The following is a 27,915-nucleotide window of genomic DNA, read 5'->3' as shown; positions in this document are numbered from 1 at the left end:
GCTTGCATGTCGCAATCCGTTTCGGTTGTCTCATCCACAGCTCATTTCTTGGCAGCGTGCCAAGATGCTGCGCAGCGATAACGTCCACTTATAGCTCCTGCGGTGGCGGGGAGCGAACTTGGTAGACCGCCCGTGATGGCTTGATTGCACAAGCCTGGTTCGATTTATCACGCCGCGCTTGGGGCGGGCGTAGTCCACTGCCACAAAATATTGGAAAGCGCGAGACAGTAGCTGCAAATGCTATTTGAAGCGAAAAATGCTAAAAGCCGGTGTCATGATCACAGCTGACCGCGTGCTTTCGTTAATTCATACATGCAAGAATAAACGACTCCCGCAAAAAAAAAAAAAAAAAGCCGCTTTGTAACGCCATATCTTACGCTACGCCGCGCGTACAGCACAACAATAAAAATAGACTCTTGGAAAAAAAAAACGATCTGCGGCTTGTTAACTTCCGCAGGCGCCATAGCCACATCAGCCGCTGCGCGCAGAGGGTTCGCAACACACGCTGGGGAAAGCGTCCCACGTTCTGTCTGAAAACGGGCTGAGTTGGCTTGGCGCATGCGTAGCGCGTGCTACTGCGAACGAAGGCTGGGAAAGAGAAAGGAGAGAGATAGCTCGGCAAAAGAATGGGCACACCCTTGCGCTTCGCTCTATCGCGTTTTCCCCCGCTCGTTCCCACCGGTTCTCTGGTTCATTCACGCACATGGCTTGCAAACGTCACGTGCTGGCGCGCGGGAAACGATAACCGCAAATGCGTGCGCCTTTAGGGAATGGGCGTGGCGCTGCCCTAGCCGAACTGTCCTCTCTCATTACTTCCGCGCGCGGCTTGAAAACATCATGCGGCAAACGGCCGAGGGTGATGCGATCGTCTTTGGGAAAGGCACACTTTCCAGTGCGTGGTGCGAAGTTCGATATATCGAACGACCGGTGAAATTGAGTTCGATATATGACGCGGCTTTCCTATACTTTTACATGGGATTTTCAAGGGGATATTCCGGGAGTTCGATATAACCGAAATTCGATATATCCGGGTTCGACTGTACACGTGCGATAGTATTCATTCATTCGTGAATATGCGATGCATATATATGTGCAAAAGCCGACCGCATGTTGTTGGCTAGCTGTGAATTATATTGCAACTCACATTAACCAGCGCGCCAACGTGCCGAATAAGATGAATTTTCAAATCTCACATCGCAATGAAGTGTTGATATGAACCAGCGTGTATGCGGCGCACCATGCAGCAGCTGGCACGAAACATAAACAAACTTCGATCGTGATTGAAGTCGGCATGAACCATAACGCATGCATGTGCTTACTTGTTAGACATGGTTTGAAGTGCGCGTCGTCATTTCTTTGGCGAGCACGGGCACCGTTCTCGTTGACGAGTGGAATAACGAGGATCGCTTCACTGTTTATCACAACACGCAAGCCATCGTCGCGCAAGCTGTCGTCTGCTTTCATGCGGCGGCTGCTGCTGCACCATTTCGGCACTGACCGCTGAGGAGGTGCACAGTTTTGCTGAACTTTTCGGGAACTCGACCTGCACGACGCCTGCATTTTTTTAAACGAATGGCTTGGTGCAGAAGGCGCCATGTTGCATCACCAAAACCAATGGTGAAGTGCAGCACCACGTGAACCAGTTCACGTAGTGCAGGTGAAACGAACGGACCTCATGTGGTCTGCGATGAGTCTGCGCAACGAAAAGGCGAAACGGTTGCGGCGTCGACGGCGCTTCCGGAAACTCCAGAAGAGGTGCTGGTGAACATAGCCAGAGTGGCCAGACCAAATCGGTGTGTGACGGCTAGGTACGGCTTGTTGTTCAAAGCTGTGACATGGTACGCAGACTGGGAGATAGCCAAAATGGCGGCTTTGTATGACACAGTTGTGGTTTCAGACCTTCCGTTGCGTCAAAAAGTCCGAAAAATTGAATGGCGGGGGGTTCAAGCGTCCGAAATTTCAGATGCCCTTATACATTGATTCTATGGGGCTCGTGGCGGTGCCGCGAAGACGTCCAGAATATTGGGCATGTCCGAAAATTTGGGTGTTCGAAAATTTGGTCAACTGTATGACAACATATTTAATGTGTAATAAACTATCAGCAAAAAATTGTACTTAAAAAAAAAGCAAAAGCATCAAAGTTTCTGGACACAAATAAAAAGTTTTCAAAATATGTTTGTTTTTTACAATAGGGACCATTGCAGCATTGCAGCAGATTCTAGCTTTCTGTGTACAGTAATTGCTGAGTTAGGAAAGAAAACAGTAGTCGAGGTCGACTACGCCGAGGTCGACCCCTGGCTGTCCTCTAGCAGAGAATATGACTTCTTGCGCTGCTGGCGGCAAGAATACTGCCCAAAAGACATCACCCTGCGGATAACAGTTGTGACCTTCAGAACAGTGATCTCTTCCAATCAGCACGCAGCAAAAACTGAACTTTTGGGGGCGAAAGTGAAACTTGTAGGGGCATGGCTGTCGACGTTCTGGGTTGGTTTGACGTAGTTTCGCTGTCAGCGCTAAAGTCTGAAGAGCTGAATTAGTCTTCTGTGTCATCAGCGCTGCTGCTTGCATCCAAAAACTTGTTCTCCGATACATCAACTTCCGCAGAACAGCGCTGTTTCCGCGCAGCAGAAGCGCGACGTTGACGCCATGATGTAAACAAGGAATGCCAATCACCCGACTCCAGAGACCATCTGGACGGGCGCTAGACGGCCGAAAAAATAAAAGGAAAACTGAAAAAAGGGTTTCTGTATTTCCCATTGGATGACGGCACTTGTAAAAAAGCGCTTTGAAAGCGGGAAAATTTGAATCGTGAAATAATTGATAGCGGGCTGTCGATGGGAATAGGCGCGGACAGAAAAGCGACAAACAATTAAGCAAGGTTGAAAAACACTTCTGAGAAAACTGACACTAACGCTACACAACCACTTTGTGTCCATCTAAACACCTCAGGGATGAAATACTGTATCGCAGACACTGCGCACTTCCTTCTGGGTTGTTTCCGACTGCACAGAACATAGTTGGTTAGGCAAACATTTGCCGGAAACCTGGCAGCACGTCGCCCACCATCGCAAAAACGGAACTTTCCCTATATCAGAGCTGTATTGCAATGTGGCTAGTTGATGGAACTGGGGCCTCGGGTTCTCTGCGGGGACTGACTCCGGGCTGAGATGTCGTGGAATGGTGGTATGCCAGTTACACAAATGTTTGTCGTCATACTTGAGAGTTCGCGCTTCATCAGCATCGCCGACTGTCGCGAAAATGGAACCTTCCTCGTGTGAACACTGCACCACGATGTCTACATTCATTGATGCCACCATGTCTTCAGGTTCACTTCCTAGTATTGGTTCCAAGTGCGTTTCCGCCTTCCACAACACATCTCCGTGATCTTGACCGAGTGCACTGGCATATCCGTGTGGCTGTGTGATTGCATCAGTTGCCAGCTTGTCTGCGCACATGGAGACTTTCGTTCATTGGAGCTGTACTGTTTTGGAACAAAGTGCGTTATCCTTGTCGCTTTCTCCGTCGCTTTCGTTTTTCTTTCGGACAGGCCCCACGGTGTGCTGATACTTTTTGAAAAGAGTTGATGCCTACCCAGTCAGCTGTTCGTCCATTTCATTTGCCGCCGACCGCTTCTTTTTCAGGATAAGGGTCTTGTTTGCGCTTCCCGCACGCATACTTCGTCCTGTGCTTCTGCACTGCGCGCTGCTGCATCGCTAGCACACGGACGAAGCCTCATGTGAAGGGTTGACTAAAAATACAGAACAGCAGCCGCGGATTCACAAACTACCAAGCAGTTGACAAAAGCGTCTGTGAATGAGGCGGGAGCAGATGACGCAAGAAATGGTGCGCTTTGCCACAACCACGCAGAGCTCCTTGTGACTGGCGTGACCAGTCGGCGCCTAACTGCCGTATTCACAAACACGCCTTCACTCGAACTTCTACTCCAAGCGGCCCTTGAGGGCTGTTTTTCGTTTCAGAAAGCAACCTCCACTCGAATCTCTCCTCCAGTGGCGGAGAAAACGAGTTTTCTCGAGAATCTCGAGTCGGCGACGATGCTACCTTGGCCGCTCCTCGACCGCCACTCCACTTGTAAACATGGCGGACATCGCATCGCTCGCTCGCAATGTAGACTTAGTTCTACTGGTATACCAAACTCTTCACAAAAGCGGATACGACAAGGATGCACCGAACCTTTCTCTAAAGCATCAACTGGGAGTGACAGCGACCCGGGACTTCCGGCGCTATCGTTTTACGAATGCGGCCATGGCTGGCTTTCGGCCATCCCTGCTGCTCACACCGAATATGGATAACCATGATCAGCCACCTACGTCTGTACTGTGTTGATCGTTGCATCATTAGATTTCGCTTGTGTGGCGCGGGCACACTTCAAGTCGTCACCGGATAAGTGGACAACTTTTCAGAGCCTCTGAGTGCAGAGTTGAGGCGCGATTTGACCGTCAATGAGGAGCTCGCCCGCAGCCGGACTCGAGAGTCGAGCGGCGATGGCGGCGCACTCGCCGCTCCGTGGCTCACCCTGCGTGCTTCCGCAGATGGCAGCGAACTTGTGGGGGAACAGCGTGTTGCATGCAGTAAGCTGAGGGGCACCTGAGGCGCGGTGGGACTGTGCGGACATCTGCGCTGCACACTGCGCATCAGTGGCTTGCCCGTCACCTAAGGGTACGCGGTGCTGTCGAGGGAGCGCATTGATGTCCTCATCCTACAGAGGGATATTCGCGGCTGACGAAGGGCATGGCTTTTTAAGCGCGTTTTCAGTTAAGGCGGGACATGGCTCTTGAAACTATTTTTCCTAATTTTTGTCCAAATTTGATAAAACCTAGTATTCTGATTCAGTTTCTTGCACTGATTTCAAATATATAACCATTTTTCCTATTGGCCAATTAGTTAAAGAGATAAAAGAAATTCATTGTTCATAATTTGCAGAAACAATGAAAAAATAATTGCATAATAAAAAATTCACGTAGACATCTTGCTAGGTACTAGAAAGCATAATTAATACAATGTTAGGGGCACTTTTTTGATATAACAAATATTAGCGAAGGTATAGCATTCAAAGTTCACTGTTCTAAATGTGAGCGCTCTCCTGTCTGATTTAGAGCAAAATTGAAAACTTTGAACTGCTATAACATTAGTAATATTTGCTATATCAAAAAAGTGCTAACATTCTATTTGTTACGCTTTCTAGTTTCTAGCAATGAGTCCGTGTTAACTTTTTGTAGTGCGGTCATTATTTAATTGTTTCTGCAAATTATGAACAATTAATTTCATTTATATTTTGAACTAATTGGCCAATTGAAAAAACAGTTACATATTTGAAATCAGTGCAAGATACTGAATCAGAATAAGTGAAAGCTCGTTAATTCAAACCTTGATAATTCGAACTACACTATTTGGTCCGGCCAAGCTCCATAGAGATCTGTGTATAAAAGAGCTCGTTAATTCTAACGTGAGTCAGTTCCGCTACGGATAATTTGAGCTACGCGCCGCCGCGCCTGGGCACGTCACGCTGCAAAAAAAAAAAAAAAAAAAAAAAGAAACACCTTTGCGATTGGTAGGCATAATTAGAGGCTGCGCACGCCCAAAACGGGGACAGAAGATGGAACCAGGTAAAACCATGGAAGAGTGGGTAAAACTTAAATGGCGCCATGACTGGCGTGGTGGCCGGCAGCGTTGGAGGGAGGGGACGGCGGTTGCGGCAAGGTCAGTGCATGGCCACGCGGCGGCGGCTGCCTGCTCTCTCTTCTGCGCAACCTCCGTAGCTCGCAACTAGATACTCGTTAATTCCAACCCTGTTAATTTGGAAATAGGGATGTACTGTCGGCGCGGTTCCAGCCAACGCCAATAAAAGGCTATGATCTCGGACGAGCACTATGGGTTACTTTTTTTTTTTTGCGATAGCCATCTGTCCTTCCACCCATCAGTTGTCAACGGAAGCACGCAAGTCAGCCGTGATCATGACGCTGGCTTTTAGCACCGTTCGTTCCGAGTTCGTTCCGATGATTGGAGTGGCAGTAGACAGTGCCGCCCCAGTCGCTCATAGCATGATAAAGCAAACATACTGAAAGGAGGCTTGCACAACCGGACAAACGCTGGCACTTTGCCAAGTTCGCTTCCCTCCCCCTTGCTATGGTGGCTAGAAGGGTTAGGTGACGTGAGCGGGCGGAGAGCGCCGCTCCTCCGATTCATGCCTCGTGTAGGTGGCGCTGCTCTCAGCTCTTCGATGCGTGCTCGGCTCGCGCTAGGGTAAACTTTGCTGCGGTTGCAGCGCACTCATACCAACAAAATGTTAAAATTATTGCTAGCACTTGAAATATTTTAACCAGGTAAGTAAAATAGTCAAGTCAGGAGTGATGTATACTGCAAATATGCTCTTTGGCGCCGGCTGTGCCAGTTGTTATGCTGTTTAAACGACGAAGTTTTGGTCTGAAGGTAAATTACGTTCCCTTTCCCGATGCGCACAGTGGTCGCAGTTATAAAGCTAATTATTTTGGTTTGGTTTTGTGAGCTTTAGAAAGCCAAAGCGACTCGGGCGGAGGGGCATTGCAGTCGAAGACTGCTGAGGATGCAGATGACATGCGATTATTTAATGTGCGCTTACGTCACACAGTACGCAGGCACCAGGCTAATTTGTATTCTTTTGTTCTCTGCGAATTTCTGGTGAGTCTAAAGTGGGAAAGTGCAATTTTTAGCCAGATGATAGCCGGAACGTACAACACGCGATGTGAAATGGTATTTAAGTACAGAAGGAAAAAATTACAGTTTTATTGACAAGAAACTCTTATGGATAAATTAAGTTTTGTTTATTGCACTTAAGGGCAAGAATGCTGAAAAGAAAAGTGAAATATCACAATGTTGAGGTTGCTGTTGAAGTCCTCAAATATGCGTGTAATACAGGCAGAAAAAAAAATTCCAGACAGAACTGCTCACGACCAAATAGCAAATTAAAGCACCTGCCTCAGCTTCAACAGTTTCATTCTCTCTTGCCTTTCTTTTCGCAATGAATTCTGCGTCTTCAGGTAGAAGTGCAGTCTGGTAGGAACACAGAACGTGATCACTTTGTCACAGATGTACTATGTTCGTGACAACCAACCAGCTGCAGTTTGGTCATTTGGAGAAAGGATATGAAATCCATAAGGCTGTCTCTTCGGATTTCACGCACACTAAAACAGCGAGTAAAAGTGTTTTCAAGGGATGTCACAAGGGCATTTAAATTGGTTGATGGAAATACAAGACCACCTCTGTCAACTGCACTCGTAAGACATGCTGCGTCTGGAGCAGTTCCGTCCTTCAGACTGAGGAGTTGTTTGCAGCACTCTTCACATTTTGTGCTAGCGATGAATTTCTTCGCCACATAGCCAGCGATATAAAATATCAGCCTTGAATCACTGGCCTGAGTGATGAGAGATGTGTGTTCGATGCCACGGTCCTTGAGAATCTCATTGGCCTCACTCAAGTCTCCCACGTCGAGAAGCTGGTCAATCTGTTTTTGAGATTTCACCTTCTCCACATCATCAGTCCCAATGAGGCTATTGAGAATTCCGGTGGGCACATTTCCATGACTGGGTGATTTTGCCAGATTCTGGAAAGTCAGGCAGTTCACTGATATTAAAAACTGTGTCAGGGTGGGATGATCATTGCACCCCGACATCTGCCTCACGATCCCAAAGAGTCTTTCAATGGGGTCCTGGCTCAGCCTGGACGTCATCAGGTACCGATAGTTGAGCTTTGTAGTCACATAGGTGAGGAGAGCCAGGGTGCTTGAAAGTGTGACGCGAAGTCCTTCACTTGTGCTCTGACTAAGGTAGCCTTGCCATTGTGACCCTGTGATTTCCTCCCATGTGTCCAGATAGGCCAAAAAGTCTTTTATGCATTTTTCATGTGCCCTGTCTGGCCTTAGCGCATCAGAGCTGCATCTTGATGTCATTGCTTCAATTAATGCTCTCATCTTGTCCACGAAAGCTGCAGTGGCAACTGAATCTCCACACTGTCTCTCAATTTCTTCCTTGTACAAGCAGAGACCTCGTAGGGCCTCATCACTGAAAAGCCGAAATGCGTAGCGCACCCTCATTTTCTCGAATCCGTTTGGACGCACAACTGATTTGTTCACATGTGGCATTGCTTTCAGGGTGGTTTCTTGCCTCTCATCACATTTACGAGCATAGTCCAAATGGTCAGCACAAGCACGTCCTTCAGGGATCTTAAAGCCAGCTTGCACAAACCTGTTCCTCACACATTTGACAAGGTGAGGAAAGTCTGACAAAAATTACAACCACCGTTCTGCGTCAATGGGATGCTGCCTTCTGCAAACTGTTCTGCCTTTTTTTCCACATATTCCAAATGAGCGCCACATACTTCTGTTCCACGATGCCCCGTCACAAGTCACAAAATCTGTGTGCAGGCCTGCGTTCTCCCTTATTATTACCGTCTCCAGAATTATCTGGTAGAGAATATCAGACTTCACATTACTATGGGAAACAAACACACCAAGAATTTGATGCCAGCTTCCTGAGAAGTCGTGGTCGCATGCAAGTGTCTTCTGATTATCTGGGGTCAGCTTTCCAAGATCGACGAAGCCTTCAATGTTGCCGTCAGGTGCAAGCCTTATGTGCTCCGACAGCTTCATCTCATCGATGAGAAGACCACCATGACGATGAAAAGGTTCCATTGTTTTTGTTTTTTCTGCAATGGCTGCAAATACTTTTTCGCTTAGACCAAATCCACTCCTGTAACACTTCAGGTGGCTACGCAAACACGTACGAAAAGGCAGAGTCATAATCTTGTTTTTTCAGATGTGCTCATAAAGTCGTGGGCTTTTCATGCACATTATAGCACGCTCAAGCACCCATTCACTCTCATACCTCATCCCTTTTGTGCTTCGTCTCTTCGAAGCTGTAAGGCAGGCCAAGATCTGTTGCTGTTGCTTGATGGGCATCCCTTTAATCCGCTCTTGAAACACTGCATAATCAATCTGTGAATTTTCTTGTTTCAGATTTTTGATTTGAGACTTTGTTCTGAGGATGCAAACTTTAGATCTTTTTAGCTTTGCCATCCTTAGCTTCATCTTGTATGAAGGAGTTTTAGCTGAACCTTTGGCTGTTCTCTTCTTGTATGAAGCTTGATTGAGGAGCAGCTTTTGCAAATACTTGCATTGTGTGCAAGGTTTCCCTGCTGTGGGACTGACTCCTGGACAGGATGCACTAAAACACTTGCCTCCGCAAGTCTTCGTCCTCCGTTCTGCACTAGTTTTGAACTCACCCGCCTCACCATAACCGCTTCACAGACTCATAGAATTAACTTGACGAAGCAAGTCTTCAACCATCGCAGTATTTGTCACTGTGGCGTTTTTCACTTCAGTGGCTTGCACAAACACTGCGGCATGAATACTGTGGTCATATACTGTGCACAAAACGATCTTTTCAAAGAAAAGACTATGTCTGTTTACACCGCACACGGTAAAACCTACAATATTTTCAGTACCAGCGATTTGGTGCCTTGCCCAGTAGCAGTTTGGCAACTCACATTCCATGAGATTAGGCAACGACACGATATTTTCGTCAGAAGGGGCTTCGTCGTTTTGTTCTTCTTGAACATAATTTCTTTCGTCGTTCAAAGAGCGACCGCTATCAATGCGGGAGGTCTTAGAAGGTAAGCCACAGGTTGAAGTCTGATTTTCTTTTCGCTGGCGCTTTCTTCGAGAGATAAGACGGCACATTTGGATATATGATAGGGACAGCATCTGTCGTTAACACAGGGCGGTCACGCGGGATCTTCACTATTTGTCCATTAATGACGTGTGTAAAATCGCGTAAAATGTATTGCTGGTCAAAATGCAGCTCACAAAGCACTGACCGCTCGTCCAGAGGTTTATCAGCACGAGGTACTGCTCGACTCAGCTTGGAAGCGCTCTGCATCTTTAAGCACAGAAAACAATGACACACGCCGATCATGCTTCCTTGATGACACATACCCAGACGTGCAGCCCGGTGCAAAGCAATGGGTCTGTGTCGCCTTCTTCGCTTTCCCACTGCAGTCCATTTGTAAAAAAAAAAAAATCTAAACGCAAGACAAACAGAAAAGTATGCACAGGTACTACATACTCGCACTAGCACTTCGGCGAGAAAAACTATATAGGCACCAAACAAAAAAGGATAAACTGAGCTAGGGTAAAGCTGATCGAAAATTAGCACCACAGCTCAAGCTGCATCCACAGGCAAACAAAAAACGAACGCGCGGGCGTATGCCGGAGAGAATGCATCGAAGAGCTGACAGCAGCGCCACAGCGGCGACCAGTGGCAGCGGCATGAACCAACGGCGCGTTTTCTCCAAGCTGCGGAATGCGCGGTCGCGCCACCTCTCCCTTCTAGCCACCATACCCCTGCCGGAGCTAAAGTCAAAAGATAAACACGCTGTTATCGCTGCGCAGCATCTTGGCGCACTGCCAAGAAATGTGTTGTGGACCGTAACGGCGCGAAACGGAGGGACGCGTTAACGACTGACGCCTTTTTTTTTTTATTTTTTTATTTTCAGATTTGTAGGCACAAATCGGGGCTGGGTGGGTTCATTATGCGAGCGAGTTTGTTACGCGACTAGATACGATACATTTATACATTTACCGTAATACAAATGGTTCTGGTCAGTTTTTTCGAGGCCATTCGATAATTCGAACATCGGATAATTCAAACTTTTTTCCCGGTCCCATGAAGTTCGAATTAACGAGCTCATGTTTTATCAAATTTGGTCAAAAATTGGAAAAGTAACTAAGAGCCATGTCCCCCCTTAAAGCTCCCAACTTGTTTGAAAACCGCACACGGCATTTGCTTCTGGAGAGTCGAATTCAGCGTGCATGAGCTGCAACGTGCTGCGAAGCAGCACACGTTTTCACCGCTCGCCCCTGAGCCTTATGAAGGCCAGAGCCATGCTCGGAGGAGCTAGCAGCTTTTACTTTTTTTTTCTGCAATATATTTTGATGTCTGTCAAAGCCCGGCAATTAAAAAAGTCTGTCAAAGCCTGGCAATAAAAAAAAAAAATATCTGTCAAAGGCTGGCAATAACAAAAAGGCAAAGCGGCAAAGGTCGAGCGTAGATCTCGCACCAAAAAATAAACCGAAGTATTCACACCATTTCTCGAAGCCTACGTCATGTCCTGTGTGAACTCCACGTCACCAGCAGCGATTGTTGCCAGATGCAAAATCATTTTCGGCCATTTTTCACAGCCCCCTTTTTCATCCAGCCTACAAAACAAGTTCCACTTGTCTCTTGAGAAAGCTGTTTAGAAGCTGACATGAAAAACTGAGCATGTTACACACTTCAGCACGCAGTTTTCGGGCCAAAAGTTCACCTTAATCTTGTCCTCATGCGCCACTTGCGCTGCTTCGAGTGGAGGATGCATTCTCTCGGAGAACTTGTCGGAGGAAACACTGAGGGGCGTTCATGAAGCCGAATCGGTCCTGGAGTGGAGGAGCGGCTGTTTTCTCCACTTCACGGAGTGGAGGTGGAGCGTCGAGTCGAGGCACGTTTGTGAATACGGGCATAAGTGTGGCTCTGCAGTGGCATTTGCATCTTCGACGTTTGTGCATTTATTTTTTATCATACACACGTTCTAGCGGGAGGAGTACTGTGGTGAAACAAGGTTTTCAGTGGTAACAAACTTTTCGCGATCAGCATTACGGATGTGGAGTTATTAGACTCGAAAATTGATCATTTCCAAGGTTTTTGCTACTAGCAATCATAAAAAAATATTTTAGGCTCACTTTGAGGCTGTTATTTGCAGTGTGATTAAAAAGGCATTGTGGATTCTGAATTTGATGTTTTCTAAAATTTGATCTTTCGCGAAATTTTCGCGACTTGATCCCCACGTCCCCCTTAGGCACCACAAAATGGTAGGGTCTCCCCAGCGTCCTTCACGGGTCAGTAGTGGCAATGCCCACCCAGAGGCAGCTGCACCTCTCAGGAAAGTCCACTGCTCAACATACCGTGGACTTGGTGAACACATACCACATTTTCCAGTGTATAACCTGCACCTTTGTATAAGACATATCACTCATATTTAGAAGCTTTCAACAAAAAATTTGGTGTATAAGGTGCACCTTAGTCCTTAGGGCAATAGAACTTGACTACATGCTTGTGCGACCATCATGAAACGCAATGTGCCTGAAAGAAAACTCGTTGCATGGAAATGATAAGCGAAAAAATAGAAGCAACACTCATGCCTGAAAATACTTGCATAGTGAGAGCAGGAGCACTTTGTTATCACTCAAATCCTTGAAAGGCTTCATCTTCGGACGTGCTATCAATGCCAATTTCTTGCGGCAGTGCTGAGGCATCCTTTTCATGGTCATAATCACTGCGTTGATTGTTGGTGCGCTCATGCGCCTTTATGCATGCTGCAAAGCACACACAGGAAGTGGAAAATACATATGCAGTAGCCACAAAACAATGTTGGAAATCACAACTGGAAAAATGAGTCAGCTGCCCAGGCTTGCTTGGCAGTGCAGAAAGGGCAAAGAGCGTGGATGTCGCCATCTTTTGGAATTTTATATTACTAATGCTCTAGGCGCCTGTGAAATTGCAGTTATCGTAATCACAGAAGTTGCTGCCACCACCATTTCATGAAAAAGTTCACCTATGAAAGTTGCACAGAACAAAAAAACTCACATAAGATTCACTGTTTTATAGGACGCACTACCAAAATTTTGCGGAAAAACTGTCTTATACAACGGAAAATAAGGGAGTATTGGCTCAGTGGATGAACTGGGGAGAACCACACGAATGGAAGTGAAAGGAGCACAGAGTGCCACAGGACCCAGCTGAGTTGGTTAGCTGGGTTAGCTTTAGTCGCCACAGGTGAAGTGGTTTCCCGGGCCTATTAGAGGGGATGCCGTCTATTTTTTATCACACCTGCATTTGTGCGCACCTGAGAGGTCGACTACACTGCGTGCGTCTTAGGTGTGAGCAGGGCTGCTTTGATGTCACTCGCCATGCCAGTCATCACGGGTGGCAGCCGTTGCCACCCATGATGACAGGTGATGGCACCGTTTGGTTTTACATGCTTTTACCTTCCCATTCTTCACTTTGTGTTTGGGAGGTCTCATCACTACGCTGCCTAGCTCGCCCTAAAGCGAGATAATTTTTTTGGCCATTAACCTCGAACTTTTTAAAAAAATGAGATCACGTTTAAAGATGGCTGGAAATAAGGGGCACTAATCTTTTGAACGAGTGCAAAAAGAGATGCTCCTGCCTTGCAGACAGGATGCTGCTTGTGGTGACAGGTGGTGATGACAATGCCCTGGTCCTCACCAACTACCTTCTCACGGAGGACAACTCTGTGGTGGTCTTGGAAGAGCAGGTGCTCAGCAGTGCACACAGCACCCAGATCACAGGTGGGTGGCATTCTTTACACTCATTACAGCTGTGAAGCCACGACTTGAAACAGAGTGTGTTGGCAAGTGACAGGCAGTGCAAAGGGCTACGTGGGCCAGATTATTCATCACTGTTTGCATACAAAACATATACGAGCGACATTGATCTCAGCTAGGGAGCATGCATATGCAAGTTCCTATTTCTAGGAAAGTCTACTTTTAGCACAGGGTGGTGTATTGCGACAGTCCTTTCTATAGTAAAGAGTTGCATGCACAGAATCAGTACGCCTTTGAGTGAGCTTCCAGTTCTATCATAGCAGGGTTTATTTGTGTGAACAGCCTGTGCAAGCAGAGGCTTTTTGCTTGCACTTTCACAGCACCTCTCCTTTCTCGTATTTCGCACCAGCCCCGCCGAGGTGGTGCAGTGGTTAGGCCTCGACTGCTGTGCGCAAGCATGCGACTTTTCAACGGAGGCGAAAAGCAGGGTGTCCATGGGCTGTGCGATGCCAGTGCATGTTGCAGAACTCAAGGTGGTCGAAATTTCTGGAGCCTTACACTACAGCTCATCTTTGGGACATTAAACCCCACAAACCAAGCCGTAAACGAAACCAAACATTTCACATTATCACAGCTGCTTTTTCAGTTTTCTCTCATGCGTCTTTCCTTTTTCTAGTACCTGGCCTTCAGGCAGATGTTCCATAGTTGTGTACAGAGGAAGGAAGTAGTACAGGAAGATGTGTTTGTGTATGTAAAGGCTGCATGATTGGAATTATTTTTGTATGTAGCATAGTTCAGGCTTAGCAAGCATGGGTTGTATAGCTCCACCTGAGCAATGGGGGCACTCCGCATAGATTATGGCCACCTGGGGTTCTGTAATTGGTACTGAAAACGCAGTGCTCACCAATGCCAGTGCCATGGCGGTGATGGGAATCCCTGACTCAGGGGCAGAGCACCTTCAATATCTGTGCCACCGCTTAGGGGGAGAGCATTTAAATATCCGTTGTACTCTTTGTCAACAGGGATTTTTAGATTTAAGAGTAAAGCATGTTTGTTGATAAACATTAGCCTTCTGCTACAAAATAGTTGCAAGCTACTACACAGCCTACTCCAAAGCACCTTTACCATCACTCAGAAGCTGTGATATTTGAATCGAGATTGAGGAGCCATTTTGCAGTAACTGCGGCCTTGTGAAGCCCAAGCAGTCTGCACAGCACTAAATCATGGAAAGCCTTGATTGCAGACTATTGTGGCGAGAACTGTCATTGAGCCTCGATGGTGGTTTACTAAATTAGAGCAGAAAAGTCTGCTTGCAAAAATTCTATTGATGTTATAATGGAAAAGTGGAAGTGAAGGGGGAACTCCGTTGTCGCTGATATGAAAAAGGAAAGAGGACACGCACATCACAGACTTGCAGCTCTTATTTGAAAAGTTGCGGCTGTCTCTCCGCAGGGAAACGGTGCAGAAAACACAGCATGTAATTGAAGAGAACAAACTAGTGGGCTTGAACAGCTGAATTCCAGTGCATTGGAGACTAACAAGGGACTTGCATAAGTAGTGATCATGGTGCGGTTGCTTACTGCCTTGTGCTGGCTATTGTAGATTTACAGCATTGCAAACTTCCATGCAGGTGCACAGATTCTGGCTCCCCGGGGCAATTGGCTTGTGTCGACAGGTGTTGATCAGCGGCTTCGACTTTGGCAACGCGTCGCTGGTTCTTTGCAGGAACACTGCAGCCGTTTCTCCTGCATCCCAGACATTGCTGCCTTCACATGTTGGAGGCAAGACTCCCTATTTCTTTCCAGCTCCTTACTAGAAATCTGTTTTTCTCCTTCTACATAGGTGAAATAATTTTGGAAACTTGGCCTCACAAAGTGTATGTTGAGAGCTGGATGAAAAAACAAACAAAACATCGAGTGGGCAGGGGTTGCCACTTGAGGTGTATGAATATTTCAGACTGGAAATAATATCCGCTATTAGATTTGATTCACATCGCAACATTTGCCTGTGGTAGTATGTCACACAGGAACTAAGTTGGTACTTTGTCATGATGGAGATTGCCTGCCCGCATACTCTGCATACATTCAGTGCGCCATTGAGTGCGTCCTCTGCATGCTCATGAATTGAAAAATGAAGTGAAGCACCAGGCAACATGTGGCTGCGCCTAGACATAATAGCTGACTGCTGCCAACGATTCTCTAATGTTAGGTCGCTACAGTTAAGGGGGGAGGCTACCCTTGAGCACCAACTTTTTTATTTCTTGAGATATTTGGATGAAATTTTAAGGATAGGCTCATAGTACAAGCATTTGAAGAACCACCAAGTTAGAGGAGTATATCAAGATGGTTTACATAATTCCCTTGGGACAGGCCTAGAGAATTTGCAAAACATGCTGACACTGTGAAATTAGTTATGGTCATTCCTGGATAGTTACTCCAGGGCAAGACAATTCTCTTTTTTCCATAGTTTCTCGGTGAGAAATTTTAGCACAGCCCCAAAGTCAGTGTTATTAATCAGACCTGCATTAACCAAATTTTAATTGTTTGTCATTATTACCAGACACAATAGCTTGAAAAAATGAAATTGTCTTACCTGCATTAACCAAATTTTAATTGTTTGTCGTTATTACCAGACACAATAGCTTGAAAAAATGAAATTGTCTTGTCCTCAGAAATTTATAAAAGATAAAAATAAATACATTTGACTCCCGCCACAACAAAATTTACGGGGCGCGGTAAAAATTTCGTAGTCGCGGAATTTCATTGTCAAGAAATCCGAAAAAAAGAAAAGGGACAAAAAATGACTCTGGAAAACACACTATTTTATTCCCAGAAATCTGTTAGCTTTTTCTGCTTTGGTTTCACCGCCAGCAGCGGCGTCACACGAGTTTCACACTTTGCTAACAGAGCCATGGCAACATCATCATCGTGAGTGCCAAGGAATTGCCGGATCACGTCGAAGGCATCTATTACCTGGCACTTGGTTGCTGAGGCAGTTTTATCCTGGACGAAGTCGTCATCATCGGACGGTTCTTCTACTTCATGGACACTTTTTATAATGTCCTCATTGTTCAGTTCCTTGTGAACAGCCACCTTTGCGTCAACGCCGAGGAAGTCTTCCAGCTGTATGTCAGCAGAGATGCTCCCGGTCTCTTGAAGCGAACTCCATGTCGCATCAATCTCTGGGGTCGATGACGACGGTGTGCCGTCTTCTGGGGCTGCGATGATGTTGGTCGCCGCGCCAAGAAAAAAACCGGCGTGCTTGAAGCAGTTGCTGATAAGTGTGCTCTGTGTGACAATCCATGAAGCAGCCATCATTTGCAGTGCCATGAAGACGTCCACTTTCGTTTCTCTTCCCGTCTGAGTGTTCAGGAGAAGCCGCTGGATAAGCCGCTCACGGTAGGCACACTTTACACTCCGTATAATCTCCTGATCGAGCGGTTGAATTACAGAAGTGCAGTTGGGCGGGAAGTAGCGCAACTGCACACTTGTCAGCGTCACGTCGTCAATGCGATGGGCCGAACAATTGTCTACGAGCAAACAAACCTTTCGGTTTTGTCTGCTCATATCACTGTCAAGTGCACTCACCCAGTCTGCAAAGATGGCACGAGTCATCCATGCACAAGCGTTTGCAACATACTTTACAGGAAGGCTTCGATTTCCCTTAGAGTATCGCGGTTTTGCACTCTTCCCGATTACTAATGGAGGGCGCTTATCCGACCCGTCCAAGTTAGTGCATAGCAACACAGTAATTCTTTTTCACTATGTTTTTCTCCATGGCAACGTTGCCCTTTAAAGTCGAGAGTCTTCGCTGGGAGCATCTCGTAGAAGAGGGTGGTCTCGTCGGCATTGTATATATCAGATGGAGCGTACCGATTCATGATGCCAGAATGTTATTTGCAGCCCATGCTGAGGCACCTTCCTTGTTCGCTGCAGCAGATTCGCCGCACAAAACCTTTCCGACGACATTGTGCGTAGTTTTAAAACGATTTAGCCATCCTGTACTGGCCTTGAAATCGTCTAGGCCTAGTAAGCAGGCATAGTTAAGGGCCTTCTGCTGCACCATATGCCCACTGAGCAGGATATTTTTCGCTCGCGTGTCTACAAACCACGTGTAGACAGCCTTGTCCAGCTCGTCATACGTCGGCTGCATCACGTTTTTATGTTTGGCCAATGTTCCCGACGCAAGTGCCTTGTTTACGCTGTACTTGCTTTTCAAAATCGTGGACAGCAAACTCGGGGCGTTGCCGAAGTCCCCTGCAATGAGTGCTTTCTTCCGTCCGCTGTCCGCTTGGGTGATGATGGCTGCCTTATCTTCAAGCGAAAGAAACTTTCGTTTTTTAGTTGGTGGTGATTTCGACATTGTAACGACTGGCAAAAACGGCAAGGTCGTGGTCGATAATCCTCATGAATGACACACAGCGAGAAATTGGCTGTGCGATGCCGGCGACGCGATGTGAAAGCAGGGGAGGGAGAGCTGGCGACAGTGGATTTCGTTGGATTTGTCTTCAGCCGTCTTCAACCGACTGCGCCGAAGACGAGCTAAGCCGTACAGCCCCCAAATTTTTAAAATAGACGGCTCACTGAATGGCGAACACTTACGAAAAATTCTTTGAAGTGAACGCGTTCTCACAACTAATTCGCTTTGGAGAGAATTTTTAAACATTACTTCCTATGGGAGCTTCGCGGGGAATGGAAAATACTTCGTTGTGGCGAAAATTTCGTTGAAGTGGTGTTTGTTGTGCCGGGAGTCAACTGTATAATTGGCGGTCCCTGCCATTTAATCAACATTGCAGCAGAAAAAGCGGCGTGTTGTCTCCCAGCGAAGGTGGACGAAGTCCTCATAGATATTTTTTTTTATTTGGAAAAAAATGCAAAAAGAAAAGCTGCTCTTAAGTATTTCCAAGAAATGCATAACGTTGAGTATCGAAAAATTTTGAAGCACGCGCCAACCCGATGGCTGTCGCTTGGGAAATCAGTGGAAAGGTTAATGAATCAATGGGGACCTCTGTAGAGTTTTTTCCTTCATGAGGGGAAAAAAGAAGCCGCAACTTGCAATTTCTGTCATACTGCCAAATTCCAAAGACTCCAGTGGTGTCGGCGCAAAGTACAGAACTGGAACACATGCCGTGCAAATTGAAGAGAAAAAAGGCAGCAGGTGCTGCACCAGTGGCAGTGAAAAAGGCTAAGGCCACTGATATGGTGGGCCAGAGTAGGCCACCATGCATAACACGTGAAGCGAGGCTGTTTCAGTTTTTGAGCTCGGACTTTAACAAAGCGTGCTGTCTTTTTTTGAATAACACCATTCCTGTCTTTGAGGCATTGAACTGTCGGCTGCAGTCTTAAGCTCCTTAAATACACGCATTGTAACCTTTACTTTTTGGGCTTCTTGAAGACATCCTTTCAAGGTTTGTGCAGCCACGCCTTCTAAAGGAACACAAGTACCTACACACAGTTGATTACCATGACAAAGATGGACAGAAGGATGATGAAGACATTGTGGTGAGACTGGAAGCCAAATGCATTATTCAGAAACTCAAGCCAAGTGAGCAAAAACAATTTTATGAAGCTGTTCGGAAGTACATGATCGCTGCCTGCGATCATATTCGCCTCAAGTTCCCTTTGATTGACAATGCAGTAATTTTAGAGTCGCAGATCTGAAATCCATCGACACTATGTCCTTTCAGAATGTGCTTTTCTTTGTGGAGCGGTTTCTGGTCTTGCTGCCACTAAAGCAGCAAGAGTCGAAAGACCAAGCTTTGAATTCTCTGGAAATGGAATTTGTCAAACTTCAGGCGTTTGACATTCCCCAAGGTGTGCTGCAAGAGGAACATGCTGACAGGCAATGGAGCGCCATCTCCCAGCTGAAAGGCGCAGATGGGCAAAAGAAATTTAGCCGTGTCTCAGCAGTAATGCTTGGAATCCTCTGTATACCACACAGCAATGCTGAATGTGAGAGACAGTTCAGTATTGTAAAAAAAAATCACACTCAGTTCAGATCATCCATGTCTGACACAACCCTCGGTCACATTCTTTTGGCTAAATGTCGCAGGTGCGAACACTGTTACTGTCGGCAGTAGTTAAATCTCGTTACAAGAGACACTGTTACAAGAGACTTGGTTATAAGAGACACTTGAAAATTGTTTGGTTGATTTTTCTATGTCTGCCATGTTAACAACATTGCATACAAGAGACATGGTTACAAGAGACACTCGGTTACTAAGGACAACTTTTTCAGGTCCCTGGAGTAAATTCTTCACTAGTTAGAAGAGACACAACCCAGGTGTGCTCATGCAATGTAGCTGAAGCGTGCCAACTCGTACATGATGCACTTCAGATTCCCTCAGCTAAATTCTGTTCCATATCAGCATCCTTTTTGTTGTATATGTCAGGAACTGAGAAGGAGTGCTTCCCAATGGTTGGAAAGCCGAATGACCCCGTTGTTTCAGCCACTGGCATCGCATTACTGTCACCTACGAAGCAAATCAAAATGGATGAATGACATCCAGCATTTTTAACTCCTCGCTGTTTAAAATTTGATCACAAGGTGAAAGCTCAGAATCCTAATGCCTTTCTCTTTGCGGACAATGCTTCTTGCAGCACCAAAGTTCTCGTGCTCAAAGCCACCAGTTATTTTTTTCGCTCCAAACTCCGCACCCTACCTTCTACCAATACACAAAGGCATTAAGCACTCAGTCAAGTTGCTGTACAAAACAAGGTTTGTAGAACATCTGTTGCTCGACAGGCAGCAAGACTGTACAATAGTAATTGATGCGAAATTTGCTGTTCAGTTCAGGTGATTTTAGGTGTCTGGAATGGCCTGAGAAGTGAAGCTGTGAGAAACTATTTCAGACAAGCAGGCTTTAAATGTGCTGACATGATGTAAGAGGGCCCATATATGGATACTGTGGCAAGCTTCCTTAAAGATGAAGCTTGGGAGATCATCGAAGAGACTGCTGAGGTACCAGAATCTTTTGAGGAATTCGTATTTGCAGATGTGGATCTTGTGTGCTCTCAAAGAGCTTACAGACGGCGATTCTCGCGCAAGTAAATGGCACATGGGCCATAGAGGATGACTACGAGGACATTTTAGAGGAAAAGTGTCAGCATCTGAGGGTGCCAAGCAAGTAAGAGTGCTTCAAAGGTATTAGAGCAACAGGAAGGCTTGCAAAATGAAGTGCTTTACCTCCAGAATTTGGGAAGGAATACACTCTGCACTCACAAAATTACTACTTGTATGAATAAGTTCTGTAAACTTTCCTGAGCAATTCCCTGTTAATGCGTGTAAATGCATTTATATATGCTGATGTGCAGTAAACTGATCAACACAGTGCTTTTAGAATTTTTGGTTACAAGAGACCTTGCTTACAATAGACATCTTTTTCGGGTCTCTTGAGTGCCTCTTGTAACGAGGTTTGTACTCGGAGGAATTTCTGAAAAGGGCAGCATCTGCCACATCGAAGATTCCCCAACAATGAGCAGTGATGTGGCACGTCAGTGGTTTTCAAACAAAAACTACCTAATTCTCGCTCTTTTGAACCAAATAAAAACAACTCATTCAATAAAAATGCCTAGTAACTCCTTCGTCCCCCCCCCCCCCCCTCCCCGGTCTGATGAGACCTCCATAATGCCTTTTCTGAGAACCTGACAGGCATGCAACTGCCTTTATCTGCTTGAAGGTGAGCTGGCAGGATTCATCCCACGTCCACTGCACGTTTAGCTTAAGCAGTTTGTAGAATGGGTGGGCCAAAGTCGACAGACTTTGAACAAACTTGACATGAACGGCGCGGCAGGGAGGGACGAGGACAGAGAACACTCAAGGACGAGCGCCAACTTTTAACTTTATTAAGAGGCTGCCAATAACGCCGAGCTTATACAAAGCAATATGCTCCCTAAAAATGAAAACACTTTTCGCAAGCAACACCCAAAAGAACTAAACGCATGGACCACGAACTCCAAGTCAGCAATGCGATAAGAAAAATGGACAAACAAAAAAACAAAAATGGCACTTCCTTTTAAACCTAACACTAGCTTACCCTGTGGAGAAAAAGGAAATTTAAAAGGCTTAAAGAATATGAGCATGTAAACCGGCATGGAAAGGAAGAAGGCACTGCGATGAGATATGAACTGAAACTCCAACAAAAACACGACAAAATGGGAACAATGCATTTAAAAACCACCGTTTAATAGCGTGTCAATAAAACCAAATGCCAAACAGGCAACAAAGACACTGCAGAACACCACGACAAGAATGACACAAGAGAACGAGATGTGAACCGCCAACAAAAACGGCAAAAAGTGAACTATGGCATTTAAAACCACCGTTTAGCAGCGTGTCAGATAAAACCAAAAACAGACAATGAAAAGGCAGAGACAAAAAATTAAACCTGTGAACGAGCCCTAGAGCTAGTACGAAAGGCATCTAACAACCCCTAATGGCGACTGCTACCTTGAGACCCATCACATTCAGCCAAGAAACTTAGGTCTTTCTTCGAAAGGAATATTGAAGCAATACTGGCACATTTTTTGTCTGCTCTTATTTCCTGTGCTTCTACTATTTCCCGGGTTAGCTGGTCACCGTGCCTGTAGATGATAGAGCATTTGCTGAGTAGTGCTCTGCAATTGCAAGACCTGCAGTGCTTGGGAAGATTGCCATGAATTGCTAATTGCCTCAACTTGAACAAACTTGTCGTAGTAGTTCACCATTCTCAGGAAAGACTGCAGTTGCTGCTTGTCCTTTGGAGCAGGTGCATTTAGCAGTGCCGATACCTTCTTGGGGGATGCGCACACACCATCCACGCTGATGACATGGCCCAGATAACAGAGCTGTTGCTGAAAAAACAGCTCTGATCACGCCGGATAAGCACACCACATTCTGGTAATCTTGACAAGATGACTTCCAAATTGCGGAAGTGTTCTTCCTTGGTCTTGCCCGTGACCAGAATGTTGAGATAGCAGCTGACTCCCTTCAATCCTTTCAGCATGTTGTTCATAATTCGTTGAAATATGGTTGGCACCGATGAAATGCCGAAAGCCAAACGGTTCATGCTGTACAAGCCCTTGTGCGTGTTTAATGTCAGTAGTTTTTTTTAGCTGTCCGCCTTCACAGCCTGCTGGTGCGCCCTACTGAGGTCGATTTTGGTAAATTCTTCGCCTTCTGCAAGTACTGCTATAAGGTCATCTATCCGAGGTAGCGGGTAGTGGTCTACTTCCTGACAGGCACTGATGGTGGTCTTATAATCACCACACAGCCGGAAGGTTCCGTCCCTCTTCACGACTGGTACCAAGGGTGTCGCGTAGTCACTAGTAGCAACTGGAGATATAATCCAAAGCTTCTCCATTTTTGTAAGTTCAGCTTCTACTGTACCTTGTGGAGCGAATGGAACACTTCTTGATGCTTCATGCCTTTGCAAACTTGGCTGTGACCCTTCCCAAAGGACAAGCAAGGCTCGTTTTTCTGCAATAGGGCTGAGCTCATCCTTGAAAAGCTCGCAGTAGCAGTCTAGCAGGGCTTCCAGTTTTCGTTCCGAGTGCTTTGACATCTCATGAGAAGGACCAAAGGGCTTCGAAAAAACCAGGTTCTTCCAATCCAGCCAAATATCTTGCAGCCATTCCCTGCTGAGAAGAGCTGGACCTGCAGTGTCCATGACGTACAGGACAAGTTGCACGGTCTGGTTGTGGTTCACGACTACTTCCGCCAGTCCCTTTGGCTTCACCAGTGTTCCAGTGTAAGTCCTCAAGAAGTTTCTTATGTGGAAAAAGCTGGAATTCGCACCAGGAAATGACGAATATGGCTGCACCGGTGTCAAGCTCAATTGTCAGCTGGACGTCGTCGACGCTGAGGGGCACAGTAATTGAGGCTGCGTTGACTGCTTGAAATGAGGCAGACGACTCGCTTCGGACGGAGCATTTCACTCGTTTCCGAGGCATTGTCTCCCTAGCTTTCTTTCCTTTGTGGCAGGTGCATTGAATATGCCCTTTCTGGTTACAATTGTAACATATATCGCCGATATGAGGGCATGCTTCGCTAGAGTGATTGGGTTACCAGCGTCGGAAACAGCTTTGTGACGTCACCATCTGTTTTTCAGCTTGAACTTTGTTCACATCTTACGCCGCGGGCACACTGTTACGCGTAAATGCCACACTTTTTGTTGCGTTTTCCATTGCAAGAGCTTCATCTACAGCTTTCTGGAAGGTTACTTTTTTGTCTTCCGTGATCAAAACACGCTGAATGTCTTGGTGAAGCAGGCCGCAGAAATTTTCCATGGCAAGAGCTTTATCTACAGCTTTCTGGAAGGTTAACTTTTTGTCTTCCATGAACAAAACACGCTGAATGTCTTGGTGGAGCAGGCCGCAGACGAAACAGTCCCGCAGCGCTTCATCCAGAAAACTTCCGAATTCACAACTCTTCATCAGGCTTTGAAGCTCAGCGAAAAACTAAGCAATTGGCTCCCCACTTTGATGTGATCGTTTGTAAAACTTTGCACACTCTGCAGTGACATTTTTGCGGTGCCAAATGCTCACTGAGGAGTTTCAGAAGACTGTCAAACTGTTGAGGACGGTGCGTCTGGCGCCGTCAAGGACTTGAGCAACGCGTAAGTCTTCACGCTGATGAGACTTAGCAAAGCAGGAACTTTCTTTTTGTCGGGAACCTCAATGTCCAAAAAGTAAGCCCTTAGCCTTTCCTCATGCAGCACCAATCACTTGTGGTCTCGTCAAAAGCTTCAGTATGACTAATATGGCTCATGACTCACTTGAAGTTTCAGCTGCCGTGATGCTGCTTTCAGGAATTCCATCGCCGGGCAGTCTTCAAAGCAGGAATCTTTCGACACAGGAGCCAGTTTCCTTACGCTGCAAATTCCGTACGGTAATCCCACCCTTCTCGCCAATATGTCATGTCTGGGCATCTAAGAACTGGGCGGCGTAGATGAAACAATGAGCGTTTATTCCTGCTACTTTACAGGCTTCAAGTTGGTTACATTCTGGGGGTCAACGGTCTGTGCCAGCAGCTTTTGTAGCCAGCACGGACTATCAGATAAACGATAGCTGAACTTGGCGCATTCTCATGCAGTACACGATAGCGACACGTGTGCTTCAGTTAGCGTGCACACAACATTGGGAACCACTTGCATCATAGTTGATTCATTTGTTTAAAGGCTGGCTAAGGTCACCTGCTTTTGCGTTGAGAAATGTGATGGTCAGTGTTTATACATTTCGATCAATGCTTTATTGCATGCAGAGTGTCGGGAGCATCAAAGCAGAATACAAAATCCTAAGTGCCGCAGCATCGTCCTTCACGGTGCAACACAGTAGCAGCAGTGCCCTCTTGTAAGTGGCTGCATCACATGTGGAGACTTCACCGTACAGTGCGCGAACAGCACTTGACAATCTCAGTTGTGATACAATGAAAGAACCACGCAGATGGAAGCAGGAGAAATGCGTAGTGCCATCATTCAGTGTCCTAAATGCCGTGCTGTTGGGCTCTGTTTTTTGGCTGGTGTATCCAATAGCTGCTATCGCCGCAGCCTGCCGCAAAGTTTGTAAAAGTGAAACAGAAGCTAAGTGGTCAGTCTATTCTTGGAAACGGAGCCACTAATTTTTCGTCACACCTGCCATTGTGCACATGTCGGAGAAGTGCAGTCGACTATAGACAAGCGTCAGCTTGTGACGTCAGTGGAGATGCGGCGCCACTGGCGACAGCAGTGACTTTCAAGGTGTAAGCAAAAGCCCGATCCGTCTGCATTGAGTGCACGGCACTTGCTGTTTTTGAGCATAATTCCCGCTGTTCCTGCAAGCTGTGAGCTGTGGTGCGGTTGGTTGCACCACGTGGCACAAAAAAAGAAAATGGCACCTGTTTTCACGTTTCTTGCTCTCAGATAAAGATGAGAGCGAAGGGCAGCGGCGTTAAATGCAACAAGTAGAGCCTTTGGCGACGGATTGCTTTCAAGCCAACATGCATTTCACTTCTGCATTGAAACTTGATCAGTTCGTTTTCAGCTTCAATTTTCATAGTTGCGTTTCAGCCGCACGATGAGTGCAGTAACAAACGCCTGCAACTCATGCATGTTTTGTTGTATATACTATCAAGTCATAAGAAGTTTTGTCGTAATATTCCGCGTGCCTATGATCTTAATCGAAGGCAGGAAAGTCGCGATGTGACATCCCATTCGCCTGCGGTACTGCCAGTGTTTATGTTTGTACAGAAAAGGACACAAAAGCTGCTGCGAAGGTAATTGCAGTTACCTTGAGCAGTCCCTCCAGCACGATATTGCCGAAGAGGCCCAGACTTGTGAAGTTGCTTTTCTCTGTTTTGCTCCGATTATAAACTTTCTTTTAAAGGTGATTAAGAACCTGATGAACGAATTAAGTATCCACGTACAACCTATCTCTGATCGAACAGGATATTTAAGTGTGGTATATACAGGGTGTTACACGGAAGACTTTAAGCAATTAAAAAAAAATAGTCTGTACACAATACCAAGGAAATATTTTCGGGAACACACTCTCTGCCCTGGCCCACATAATATTCTGCCAAAATTCTCTAACTATTCATGTAATTAACAAAATCTCGCTAATTAACTTTTTAATTATCGTAGTTGGGCAGTTAGTTTCAATGGGCGCCATGAACGAGACGATGCCAAATGAAGAAAAACTCATTTTCTAGAGCTCTGCAGCTCGATGAAATCCGACAAATTTTGCTGCACGCGACCGAAACTTGAGCGCGCGAGGAGCGCCGAAGTATGGCTCATACGCAACATCAGCTGGTGATACGCGGCAATGAATGCAGCACCCGATTCGAAACGCGTGTGCTAATTTCCCTTGCTAGGGATCCTAGGCGCATGAGCTTAGACCACTTGGACCACGTCCGGCGTTATCGTCTGCTTCGTCGCTCGGCGCAAGAAAAGGATAGTCATAGTCAGCTATGGAGATGTCGATTTTGAGAGCCTTGATAAGTGTTGGCCTGGTGCTCTGCCCGGTGGATTACTTCCGGAGGGAGCTTTTTTTTATCTTTAGTTTCGTCACGAGCTTTGTGAAAGGAACGCATCACGCTTCTGTGACAACGTGCAGATTACTATTGAGCGTTAAATGGTGCTGGTATATTGGTATGCATTGCATTATTTCTGTCAAGTTGAAAACTTTCTTCTTAACGTATCCGCTGAGGAAGGCATTCAATGATTCGAAATTGAGTAACCAGAAGGTCAGGTTGTTTTTCTCCCACTCCCAATGCTTTGGTTGGGAAAGGTTCTGTCCAGGAATTACAACGCCAAAGGAAAAAAATGCGGCGGGGCTCTTTCATGCTGAAGCCTAAAACCATTATTTTTTTTCTACAAAACCAGTGATGGCTCAGCTGCAAATTCAGAGACGGCGCCGTTTAGAACGCAGTATGTGTACTTTTTCCATTAAGGCTTCTGTCGATGATGTAAGGACCGACAATACGGCTGTCATAAATGCCACAGCGAACATTTGCTGACAGTCTTACTTGATGCTCGTGCTGACGTATAGCCAATGTGGGTTCTTGTCACGCCAGTAATGGGCATTATGTAAATTGACATTCGAGTTCCTGCTTAGGCCTCGTCTATCCCAACCATTTGTGAAGAAATTCCGAGTCATTATATTTAATTAGCGCTATTTGCAAAAATCAATTCGTTTCTCAAAGTCATTCGATGCCAGATTCATTTGAAGACACACATAGGGTTTGCAGCTGTCTTGAAAATGACCAAGGTGCAGCCGGGCTGGCTCCGTACGCGTTGGCAACTTATCTAACACTTGCTCTCGGCCTGAGAGCGACGTTGCGAGGACATCAAAGTTAACAATTCCACCCACATGGTCTGTTTTCTGAACATGGACTGATACAGTAGTCTTCATCATCATCATCATCTGCCTGACTATACCCACTGCAGGCGAAGGCCTCTCCCATATTTCTCCAATTAACCCAGTTCTGTGCTAGCTGCATCCACTTGACCCCTGCAAACTTCTTAACCTCATCCGCCCACCTAACTTTCTGCCGCCCCCTGCTACGCTTTCCTTCCCTTGGAATCCAGTTTGTTACCCTCAGCGACCATCGGTTATCCTCTCTTTGCACTACATGACCTGCCCATGCCCATTTCTTCTTAATTTCCACTAGAATGTCAGTAACTTGAGTTATTTCTCTGACCCACTCTGCATGCTTCCTATCTCTTAATGTTACCCCTACCATTTTTCGTCACATAGCCCTCTGGGTTGTCCTCAACTTAAGTAGAACTCTCTTGGTTAGCCTCCACGTTCCAGCCCCATAGGTGAGTACAGGTAAGATGCAACTGTTGTATACTTTCCTCTTCAGCGATACCTGTAAGCTGCTAGTCATAATCTGCGAGTGCTTGCCAAATGCGCTCCATTCCAATCTTATTCTTCTTGTTATTTCCTTTTCATGGTCGGGATCTGCGGTTACTACCTGTTCTAAGTAGACATATTCGCCTACTACTTCCAGTGCTTCGCTACCTAACGTAAATTGCTGTTCCACCAGTGACGAACGACAAGGTCAAGAAAGCATTAGAAACTATGAAA

The 27,915-nt window shown here is 46.2% G+C and overlaps 1 protein-coding gene across 5 annotated transcripts in view; it reads left to right on the top strand.

Annotated features, from left to right (window-relative positions):
• Positions 1-27,915, top strand: part of LOC146171622 (tRNA (34-2'-O)-methyltransferase regulator WDR6) — a 215,707-nt gene that overhangs the window by 171,431 nt on the left and 16,361 nt on the right. For 4 of the 5 annotated variants that reach the window (XM_084586380.1, XM_084586376.1, XM_084586379.1 and 1 more), the window contains 2 exons: positions 13,262-13,396; positions 15,003-15,153. In XM_084586380.1, the coding sequence (XP_084442506.1) occupies positions 13,262-13,396; positions 15,003-15,153 (286 nt within the window). The remainder of the gene's footprint in view (positions 1-13,261; positions 13,397-15,002; positions 15,154-27,915) is intronic. The other variant, XM_084586377.1, reaches the window with a different exon arrangement.

Source organism: Amblyomma maculatum, unplaced genomic scaffold (genome assembly GCF_055883805.1).
Source record: "Amblyomma maculatum isolate TAMU_Amacu unplaced genomic scaffold, ASM5588380v1 scaffold_19, whole genome shotgun sequence".
Lineage (NCBI taxonomy): Eukaryota > Metazoa > Arthropoda > Arachnida > Ixodida > Ixodidae > Amblyomma > Amblyomma maculatum.
Note: the sequence above shows the minus strand (reverse complement) of the source record. Positions and strands in the feature narration are given on the sequence as shown.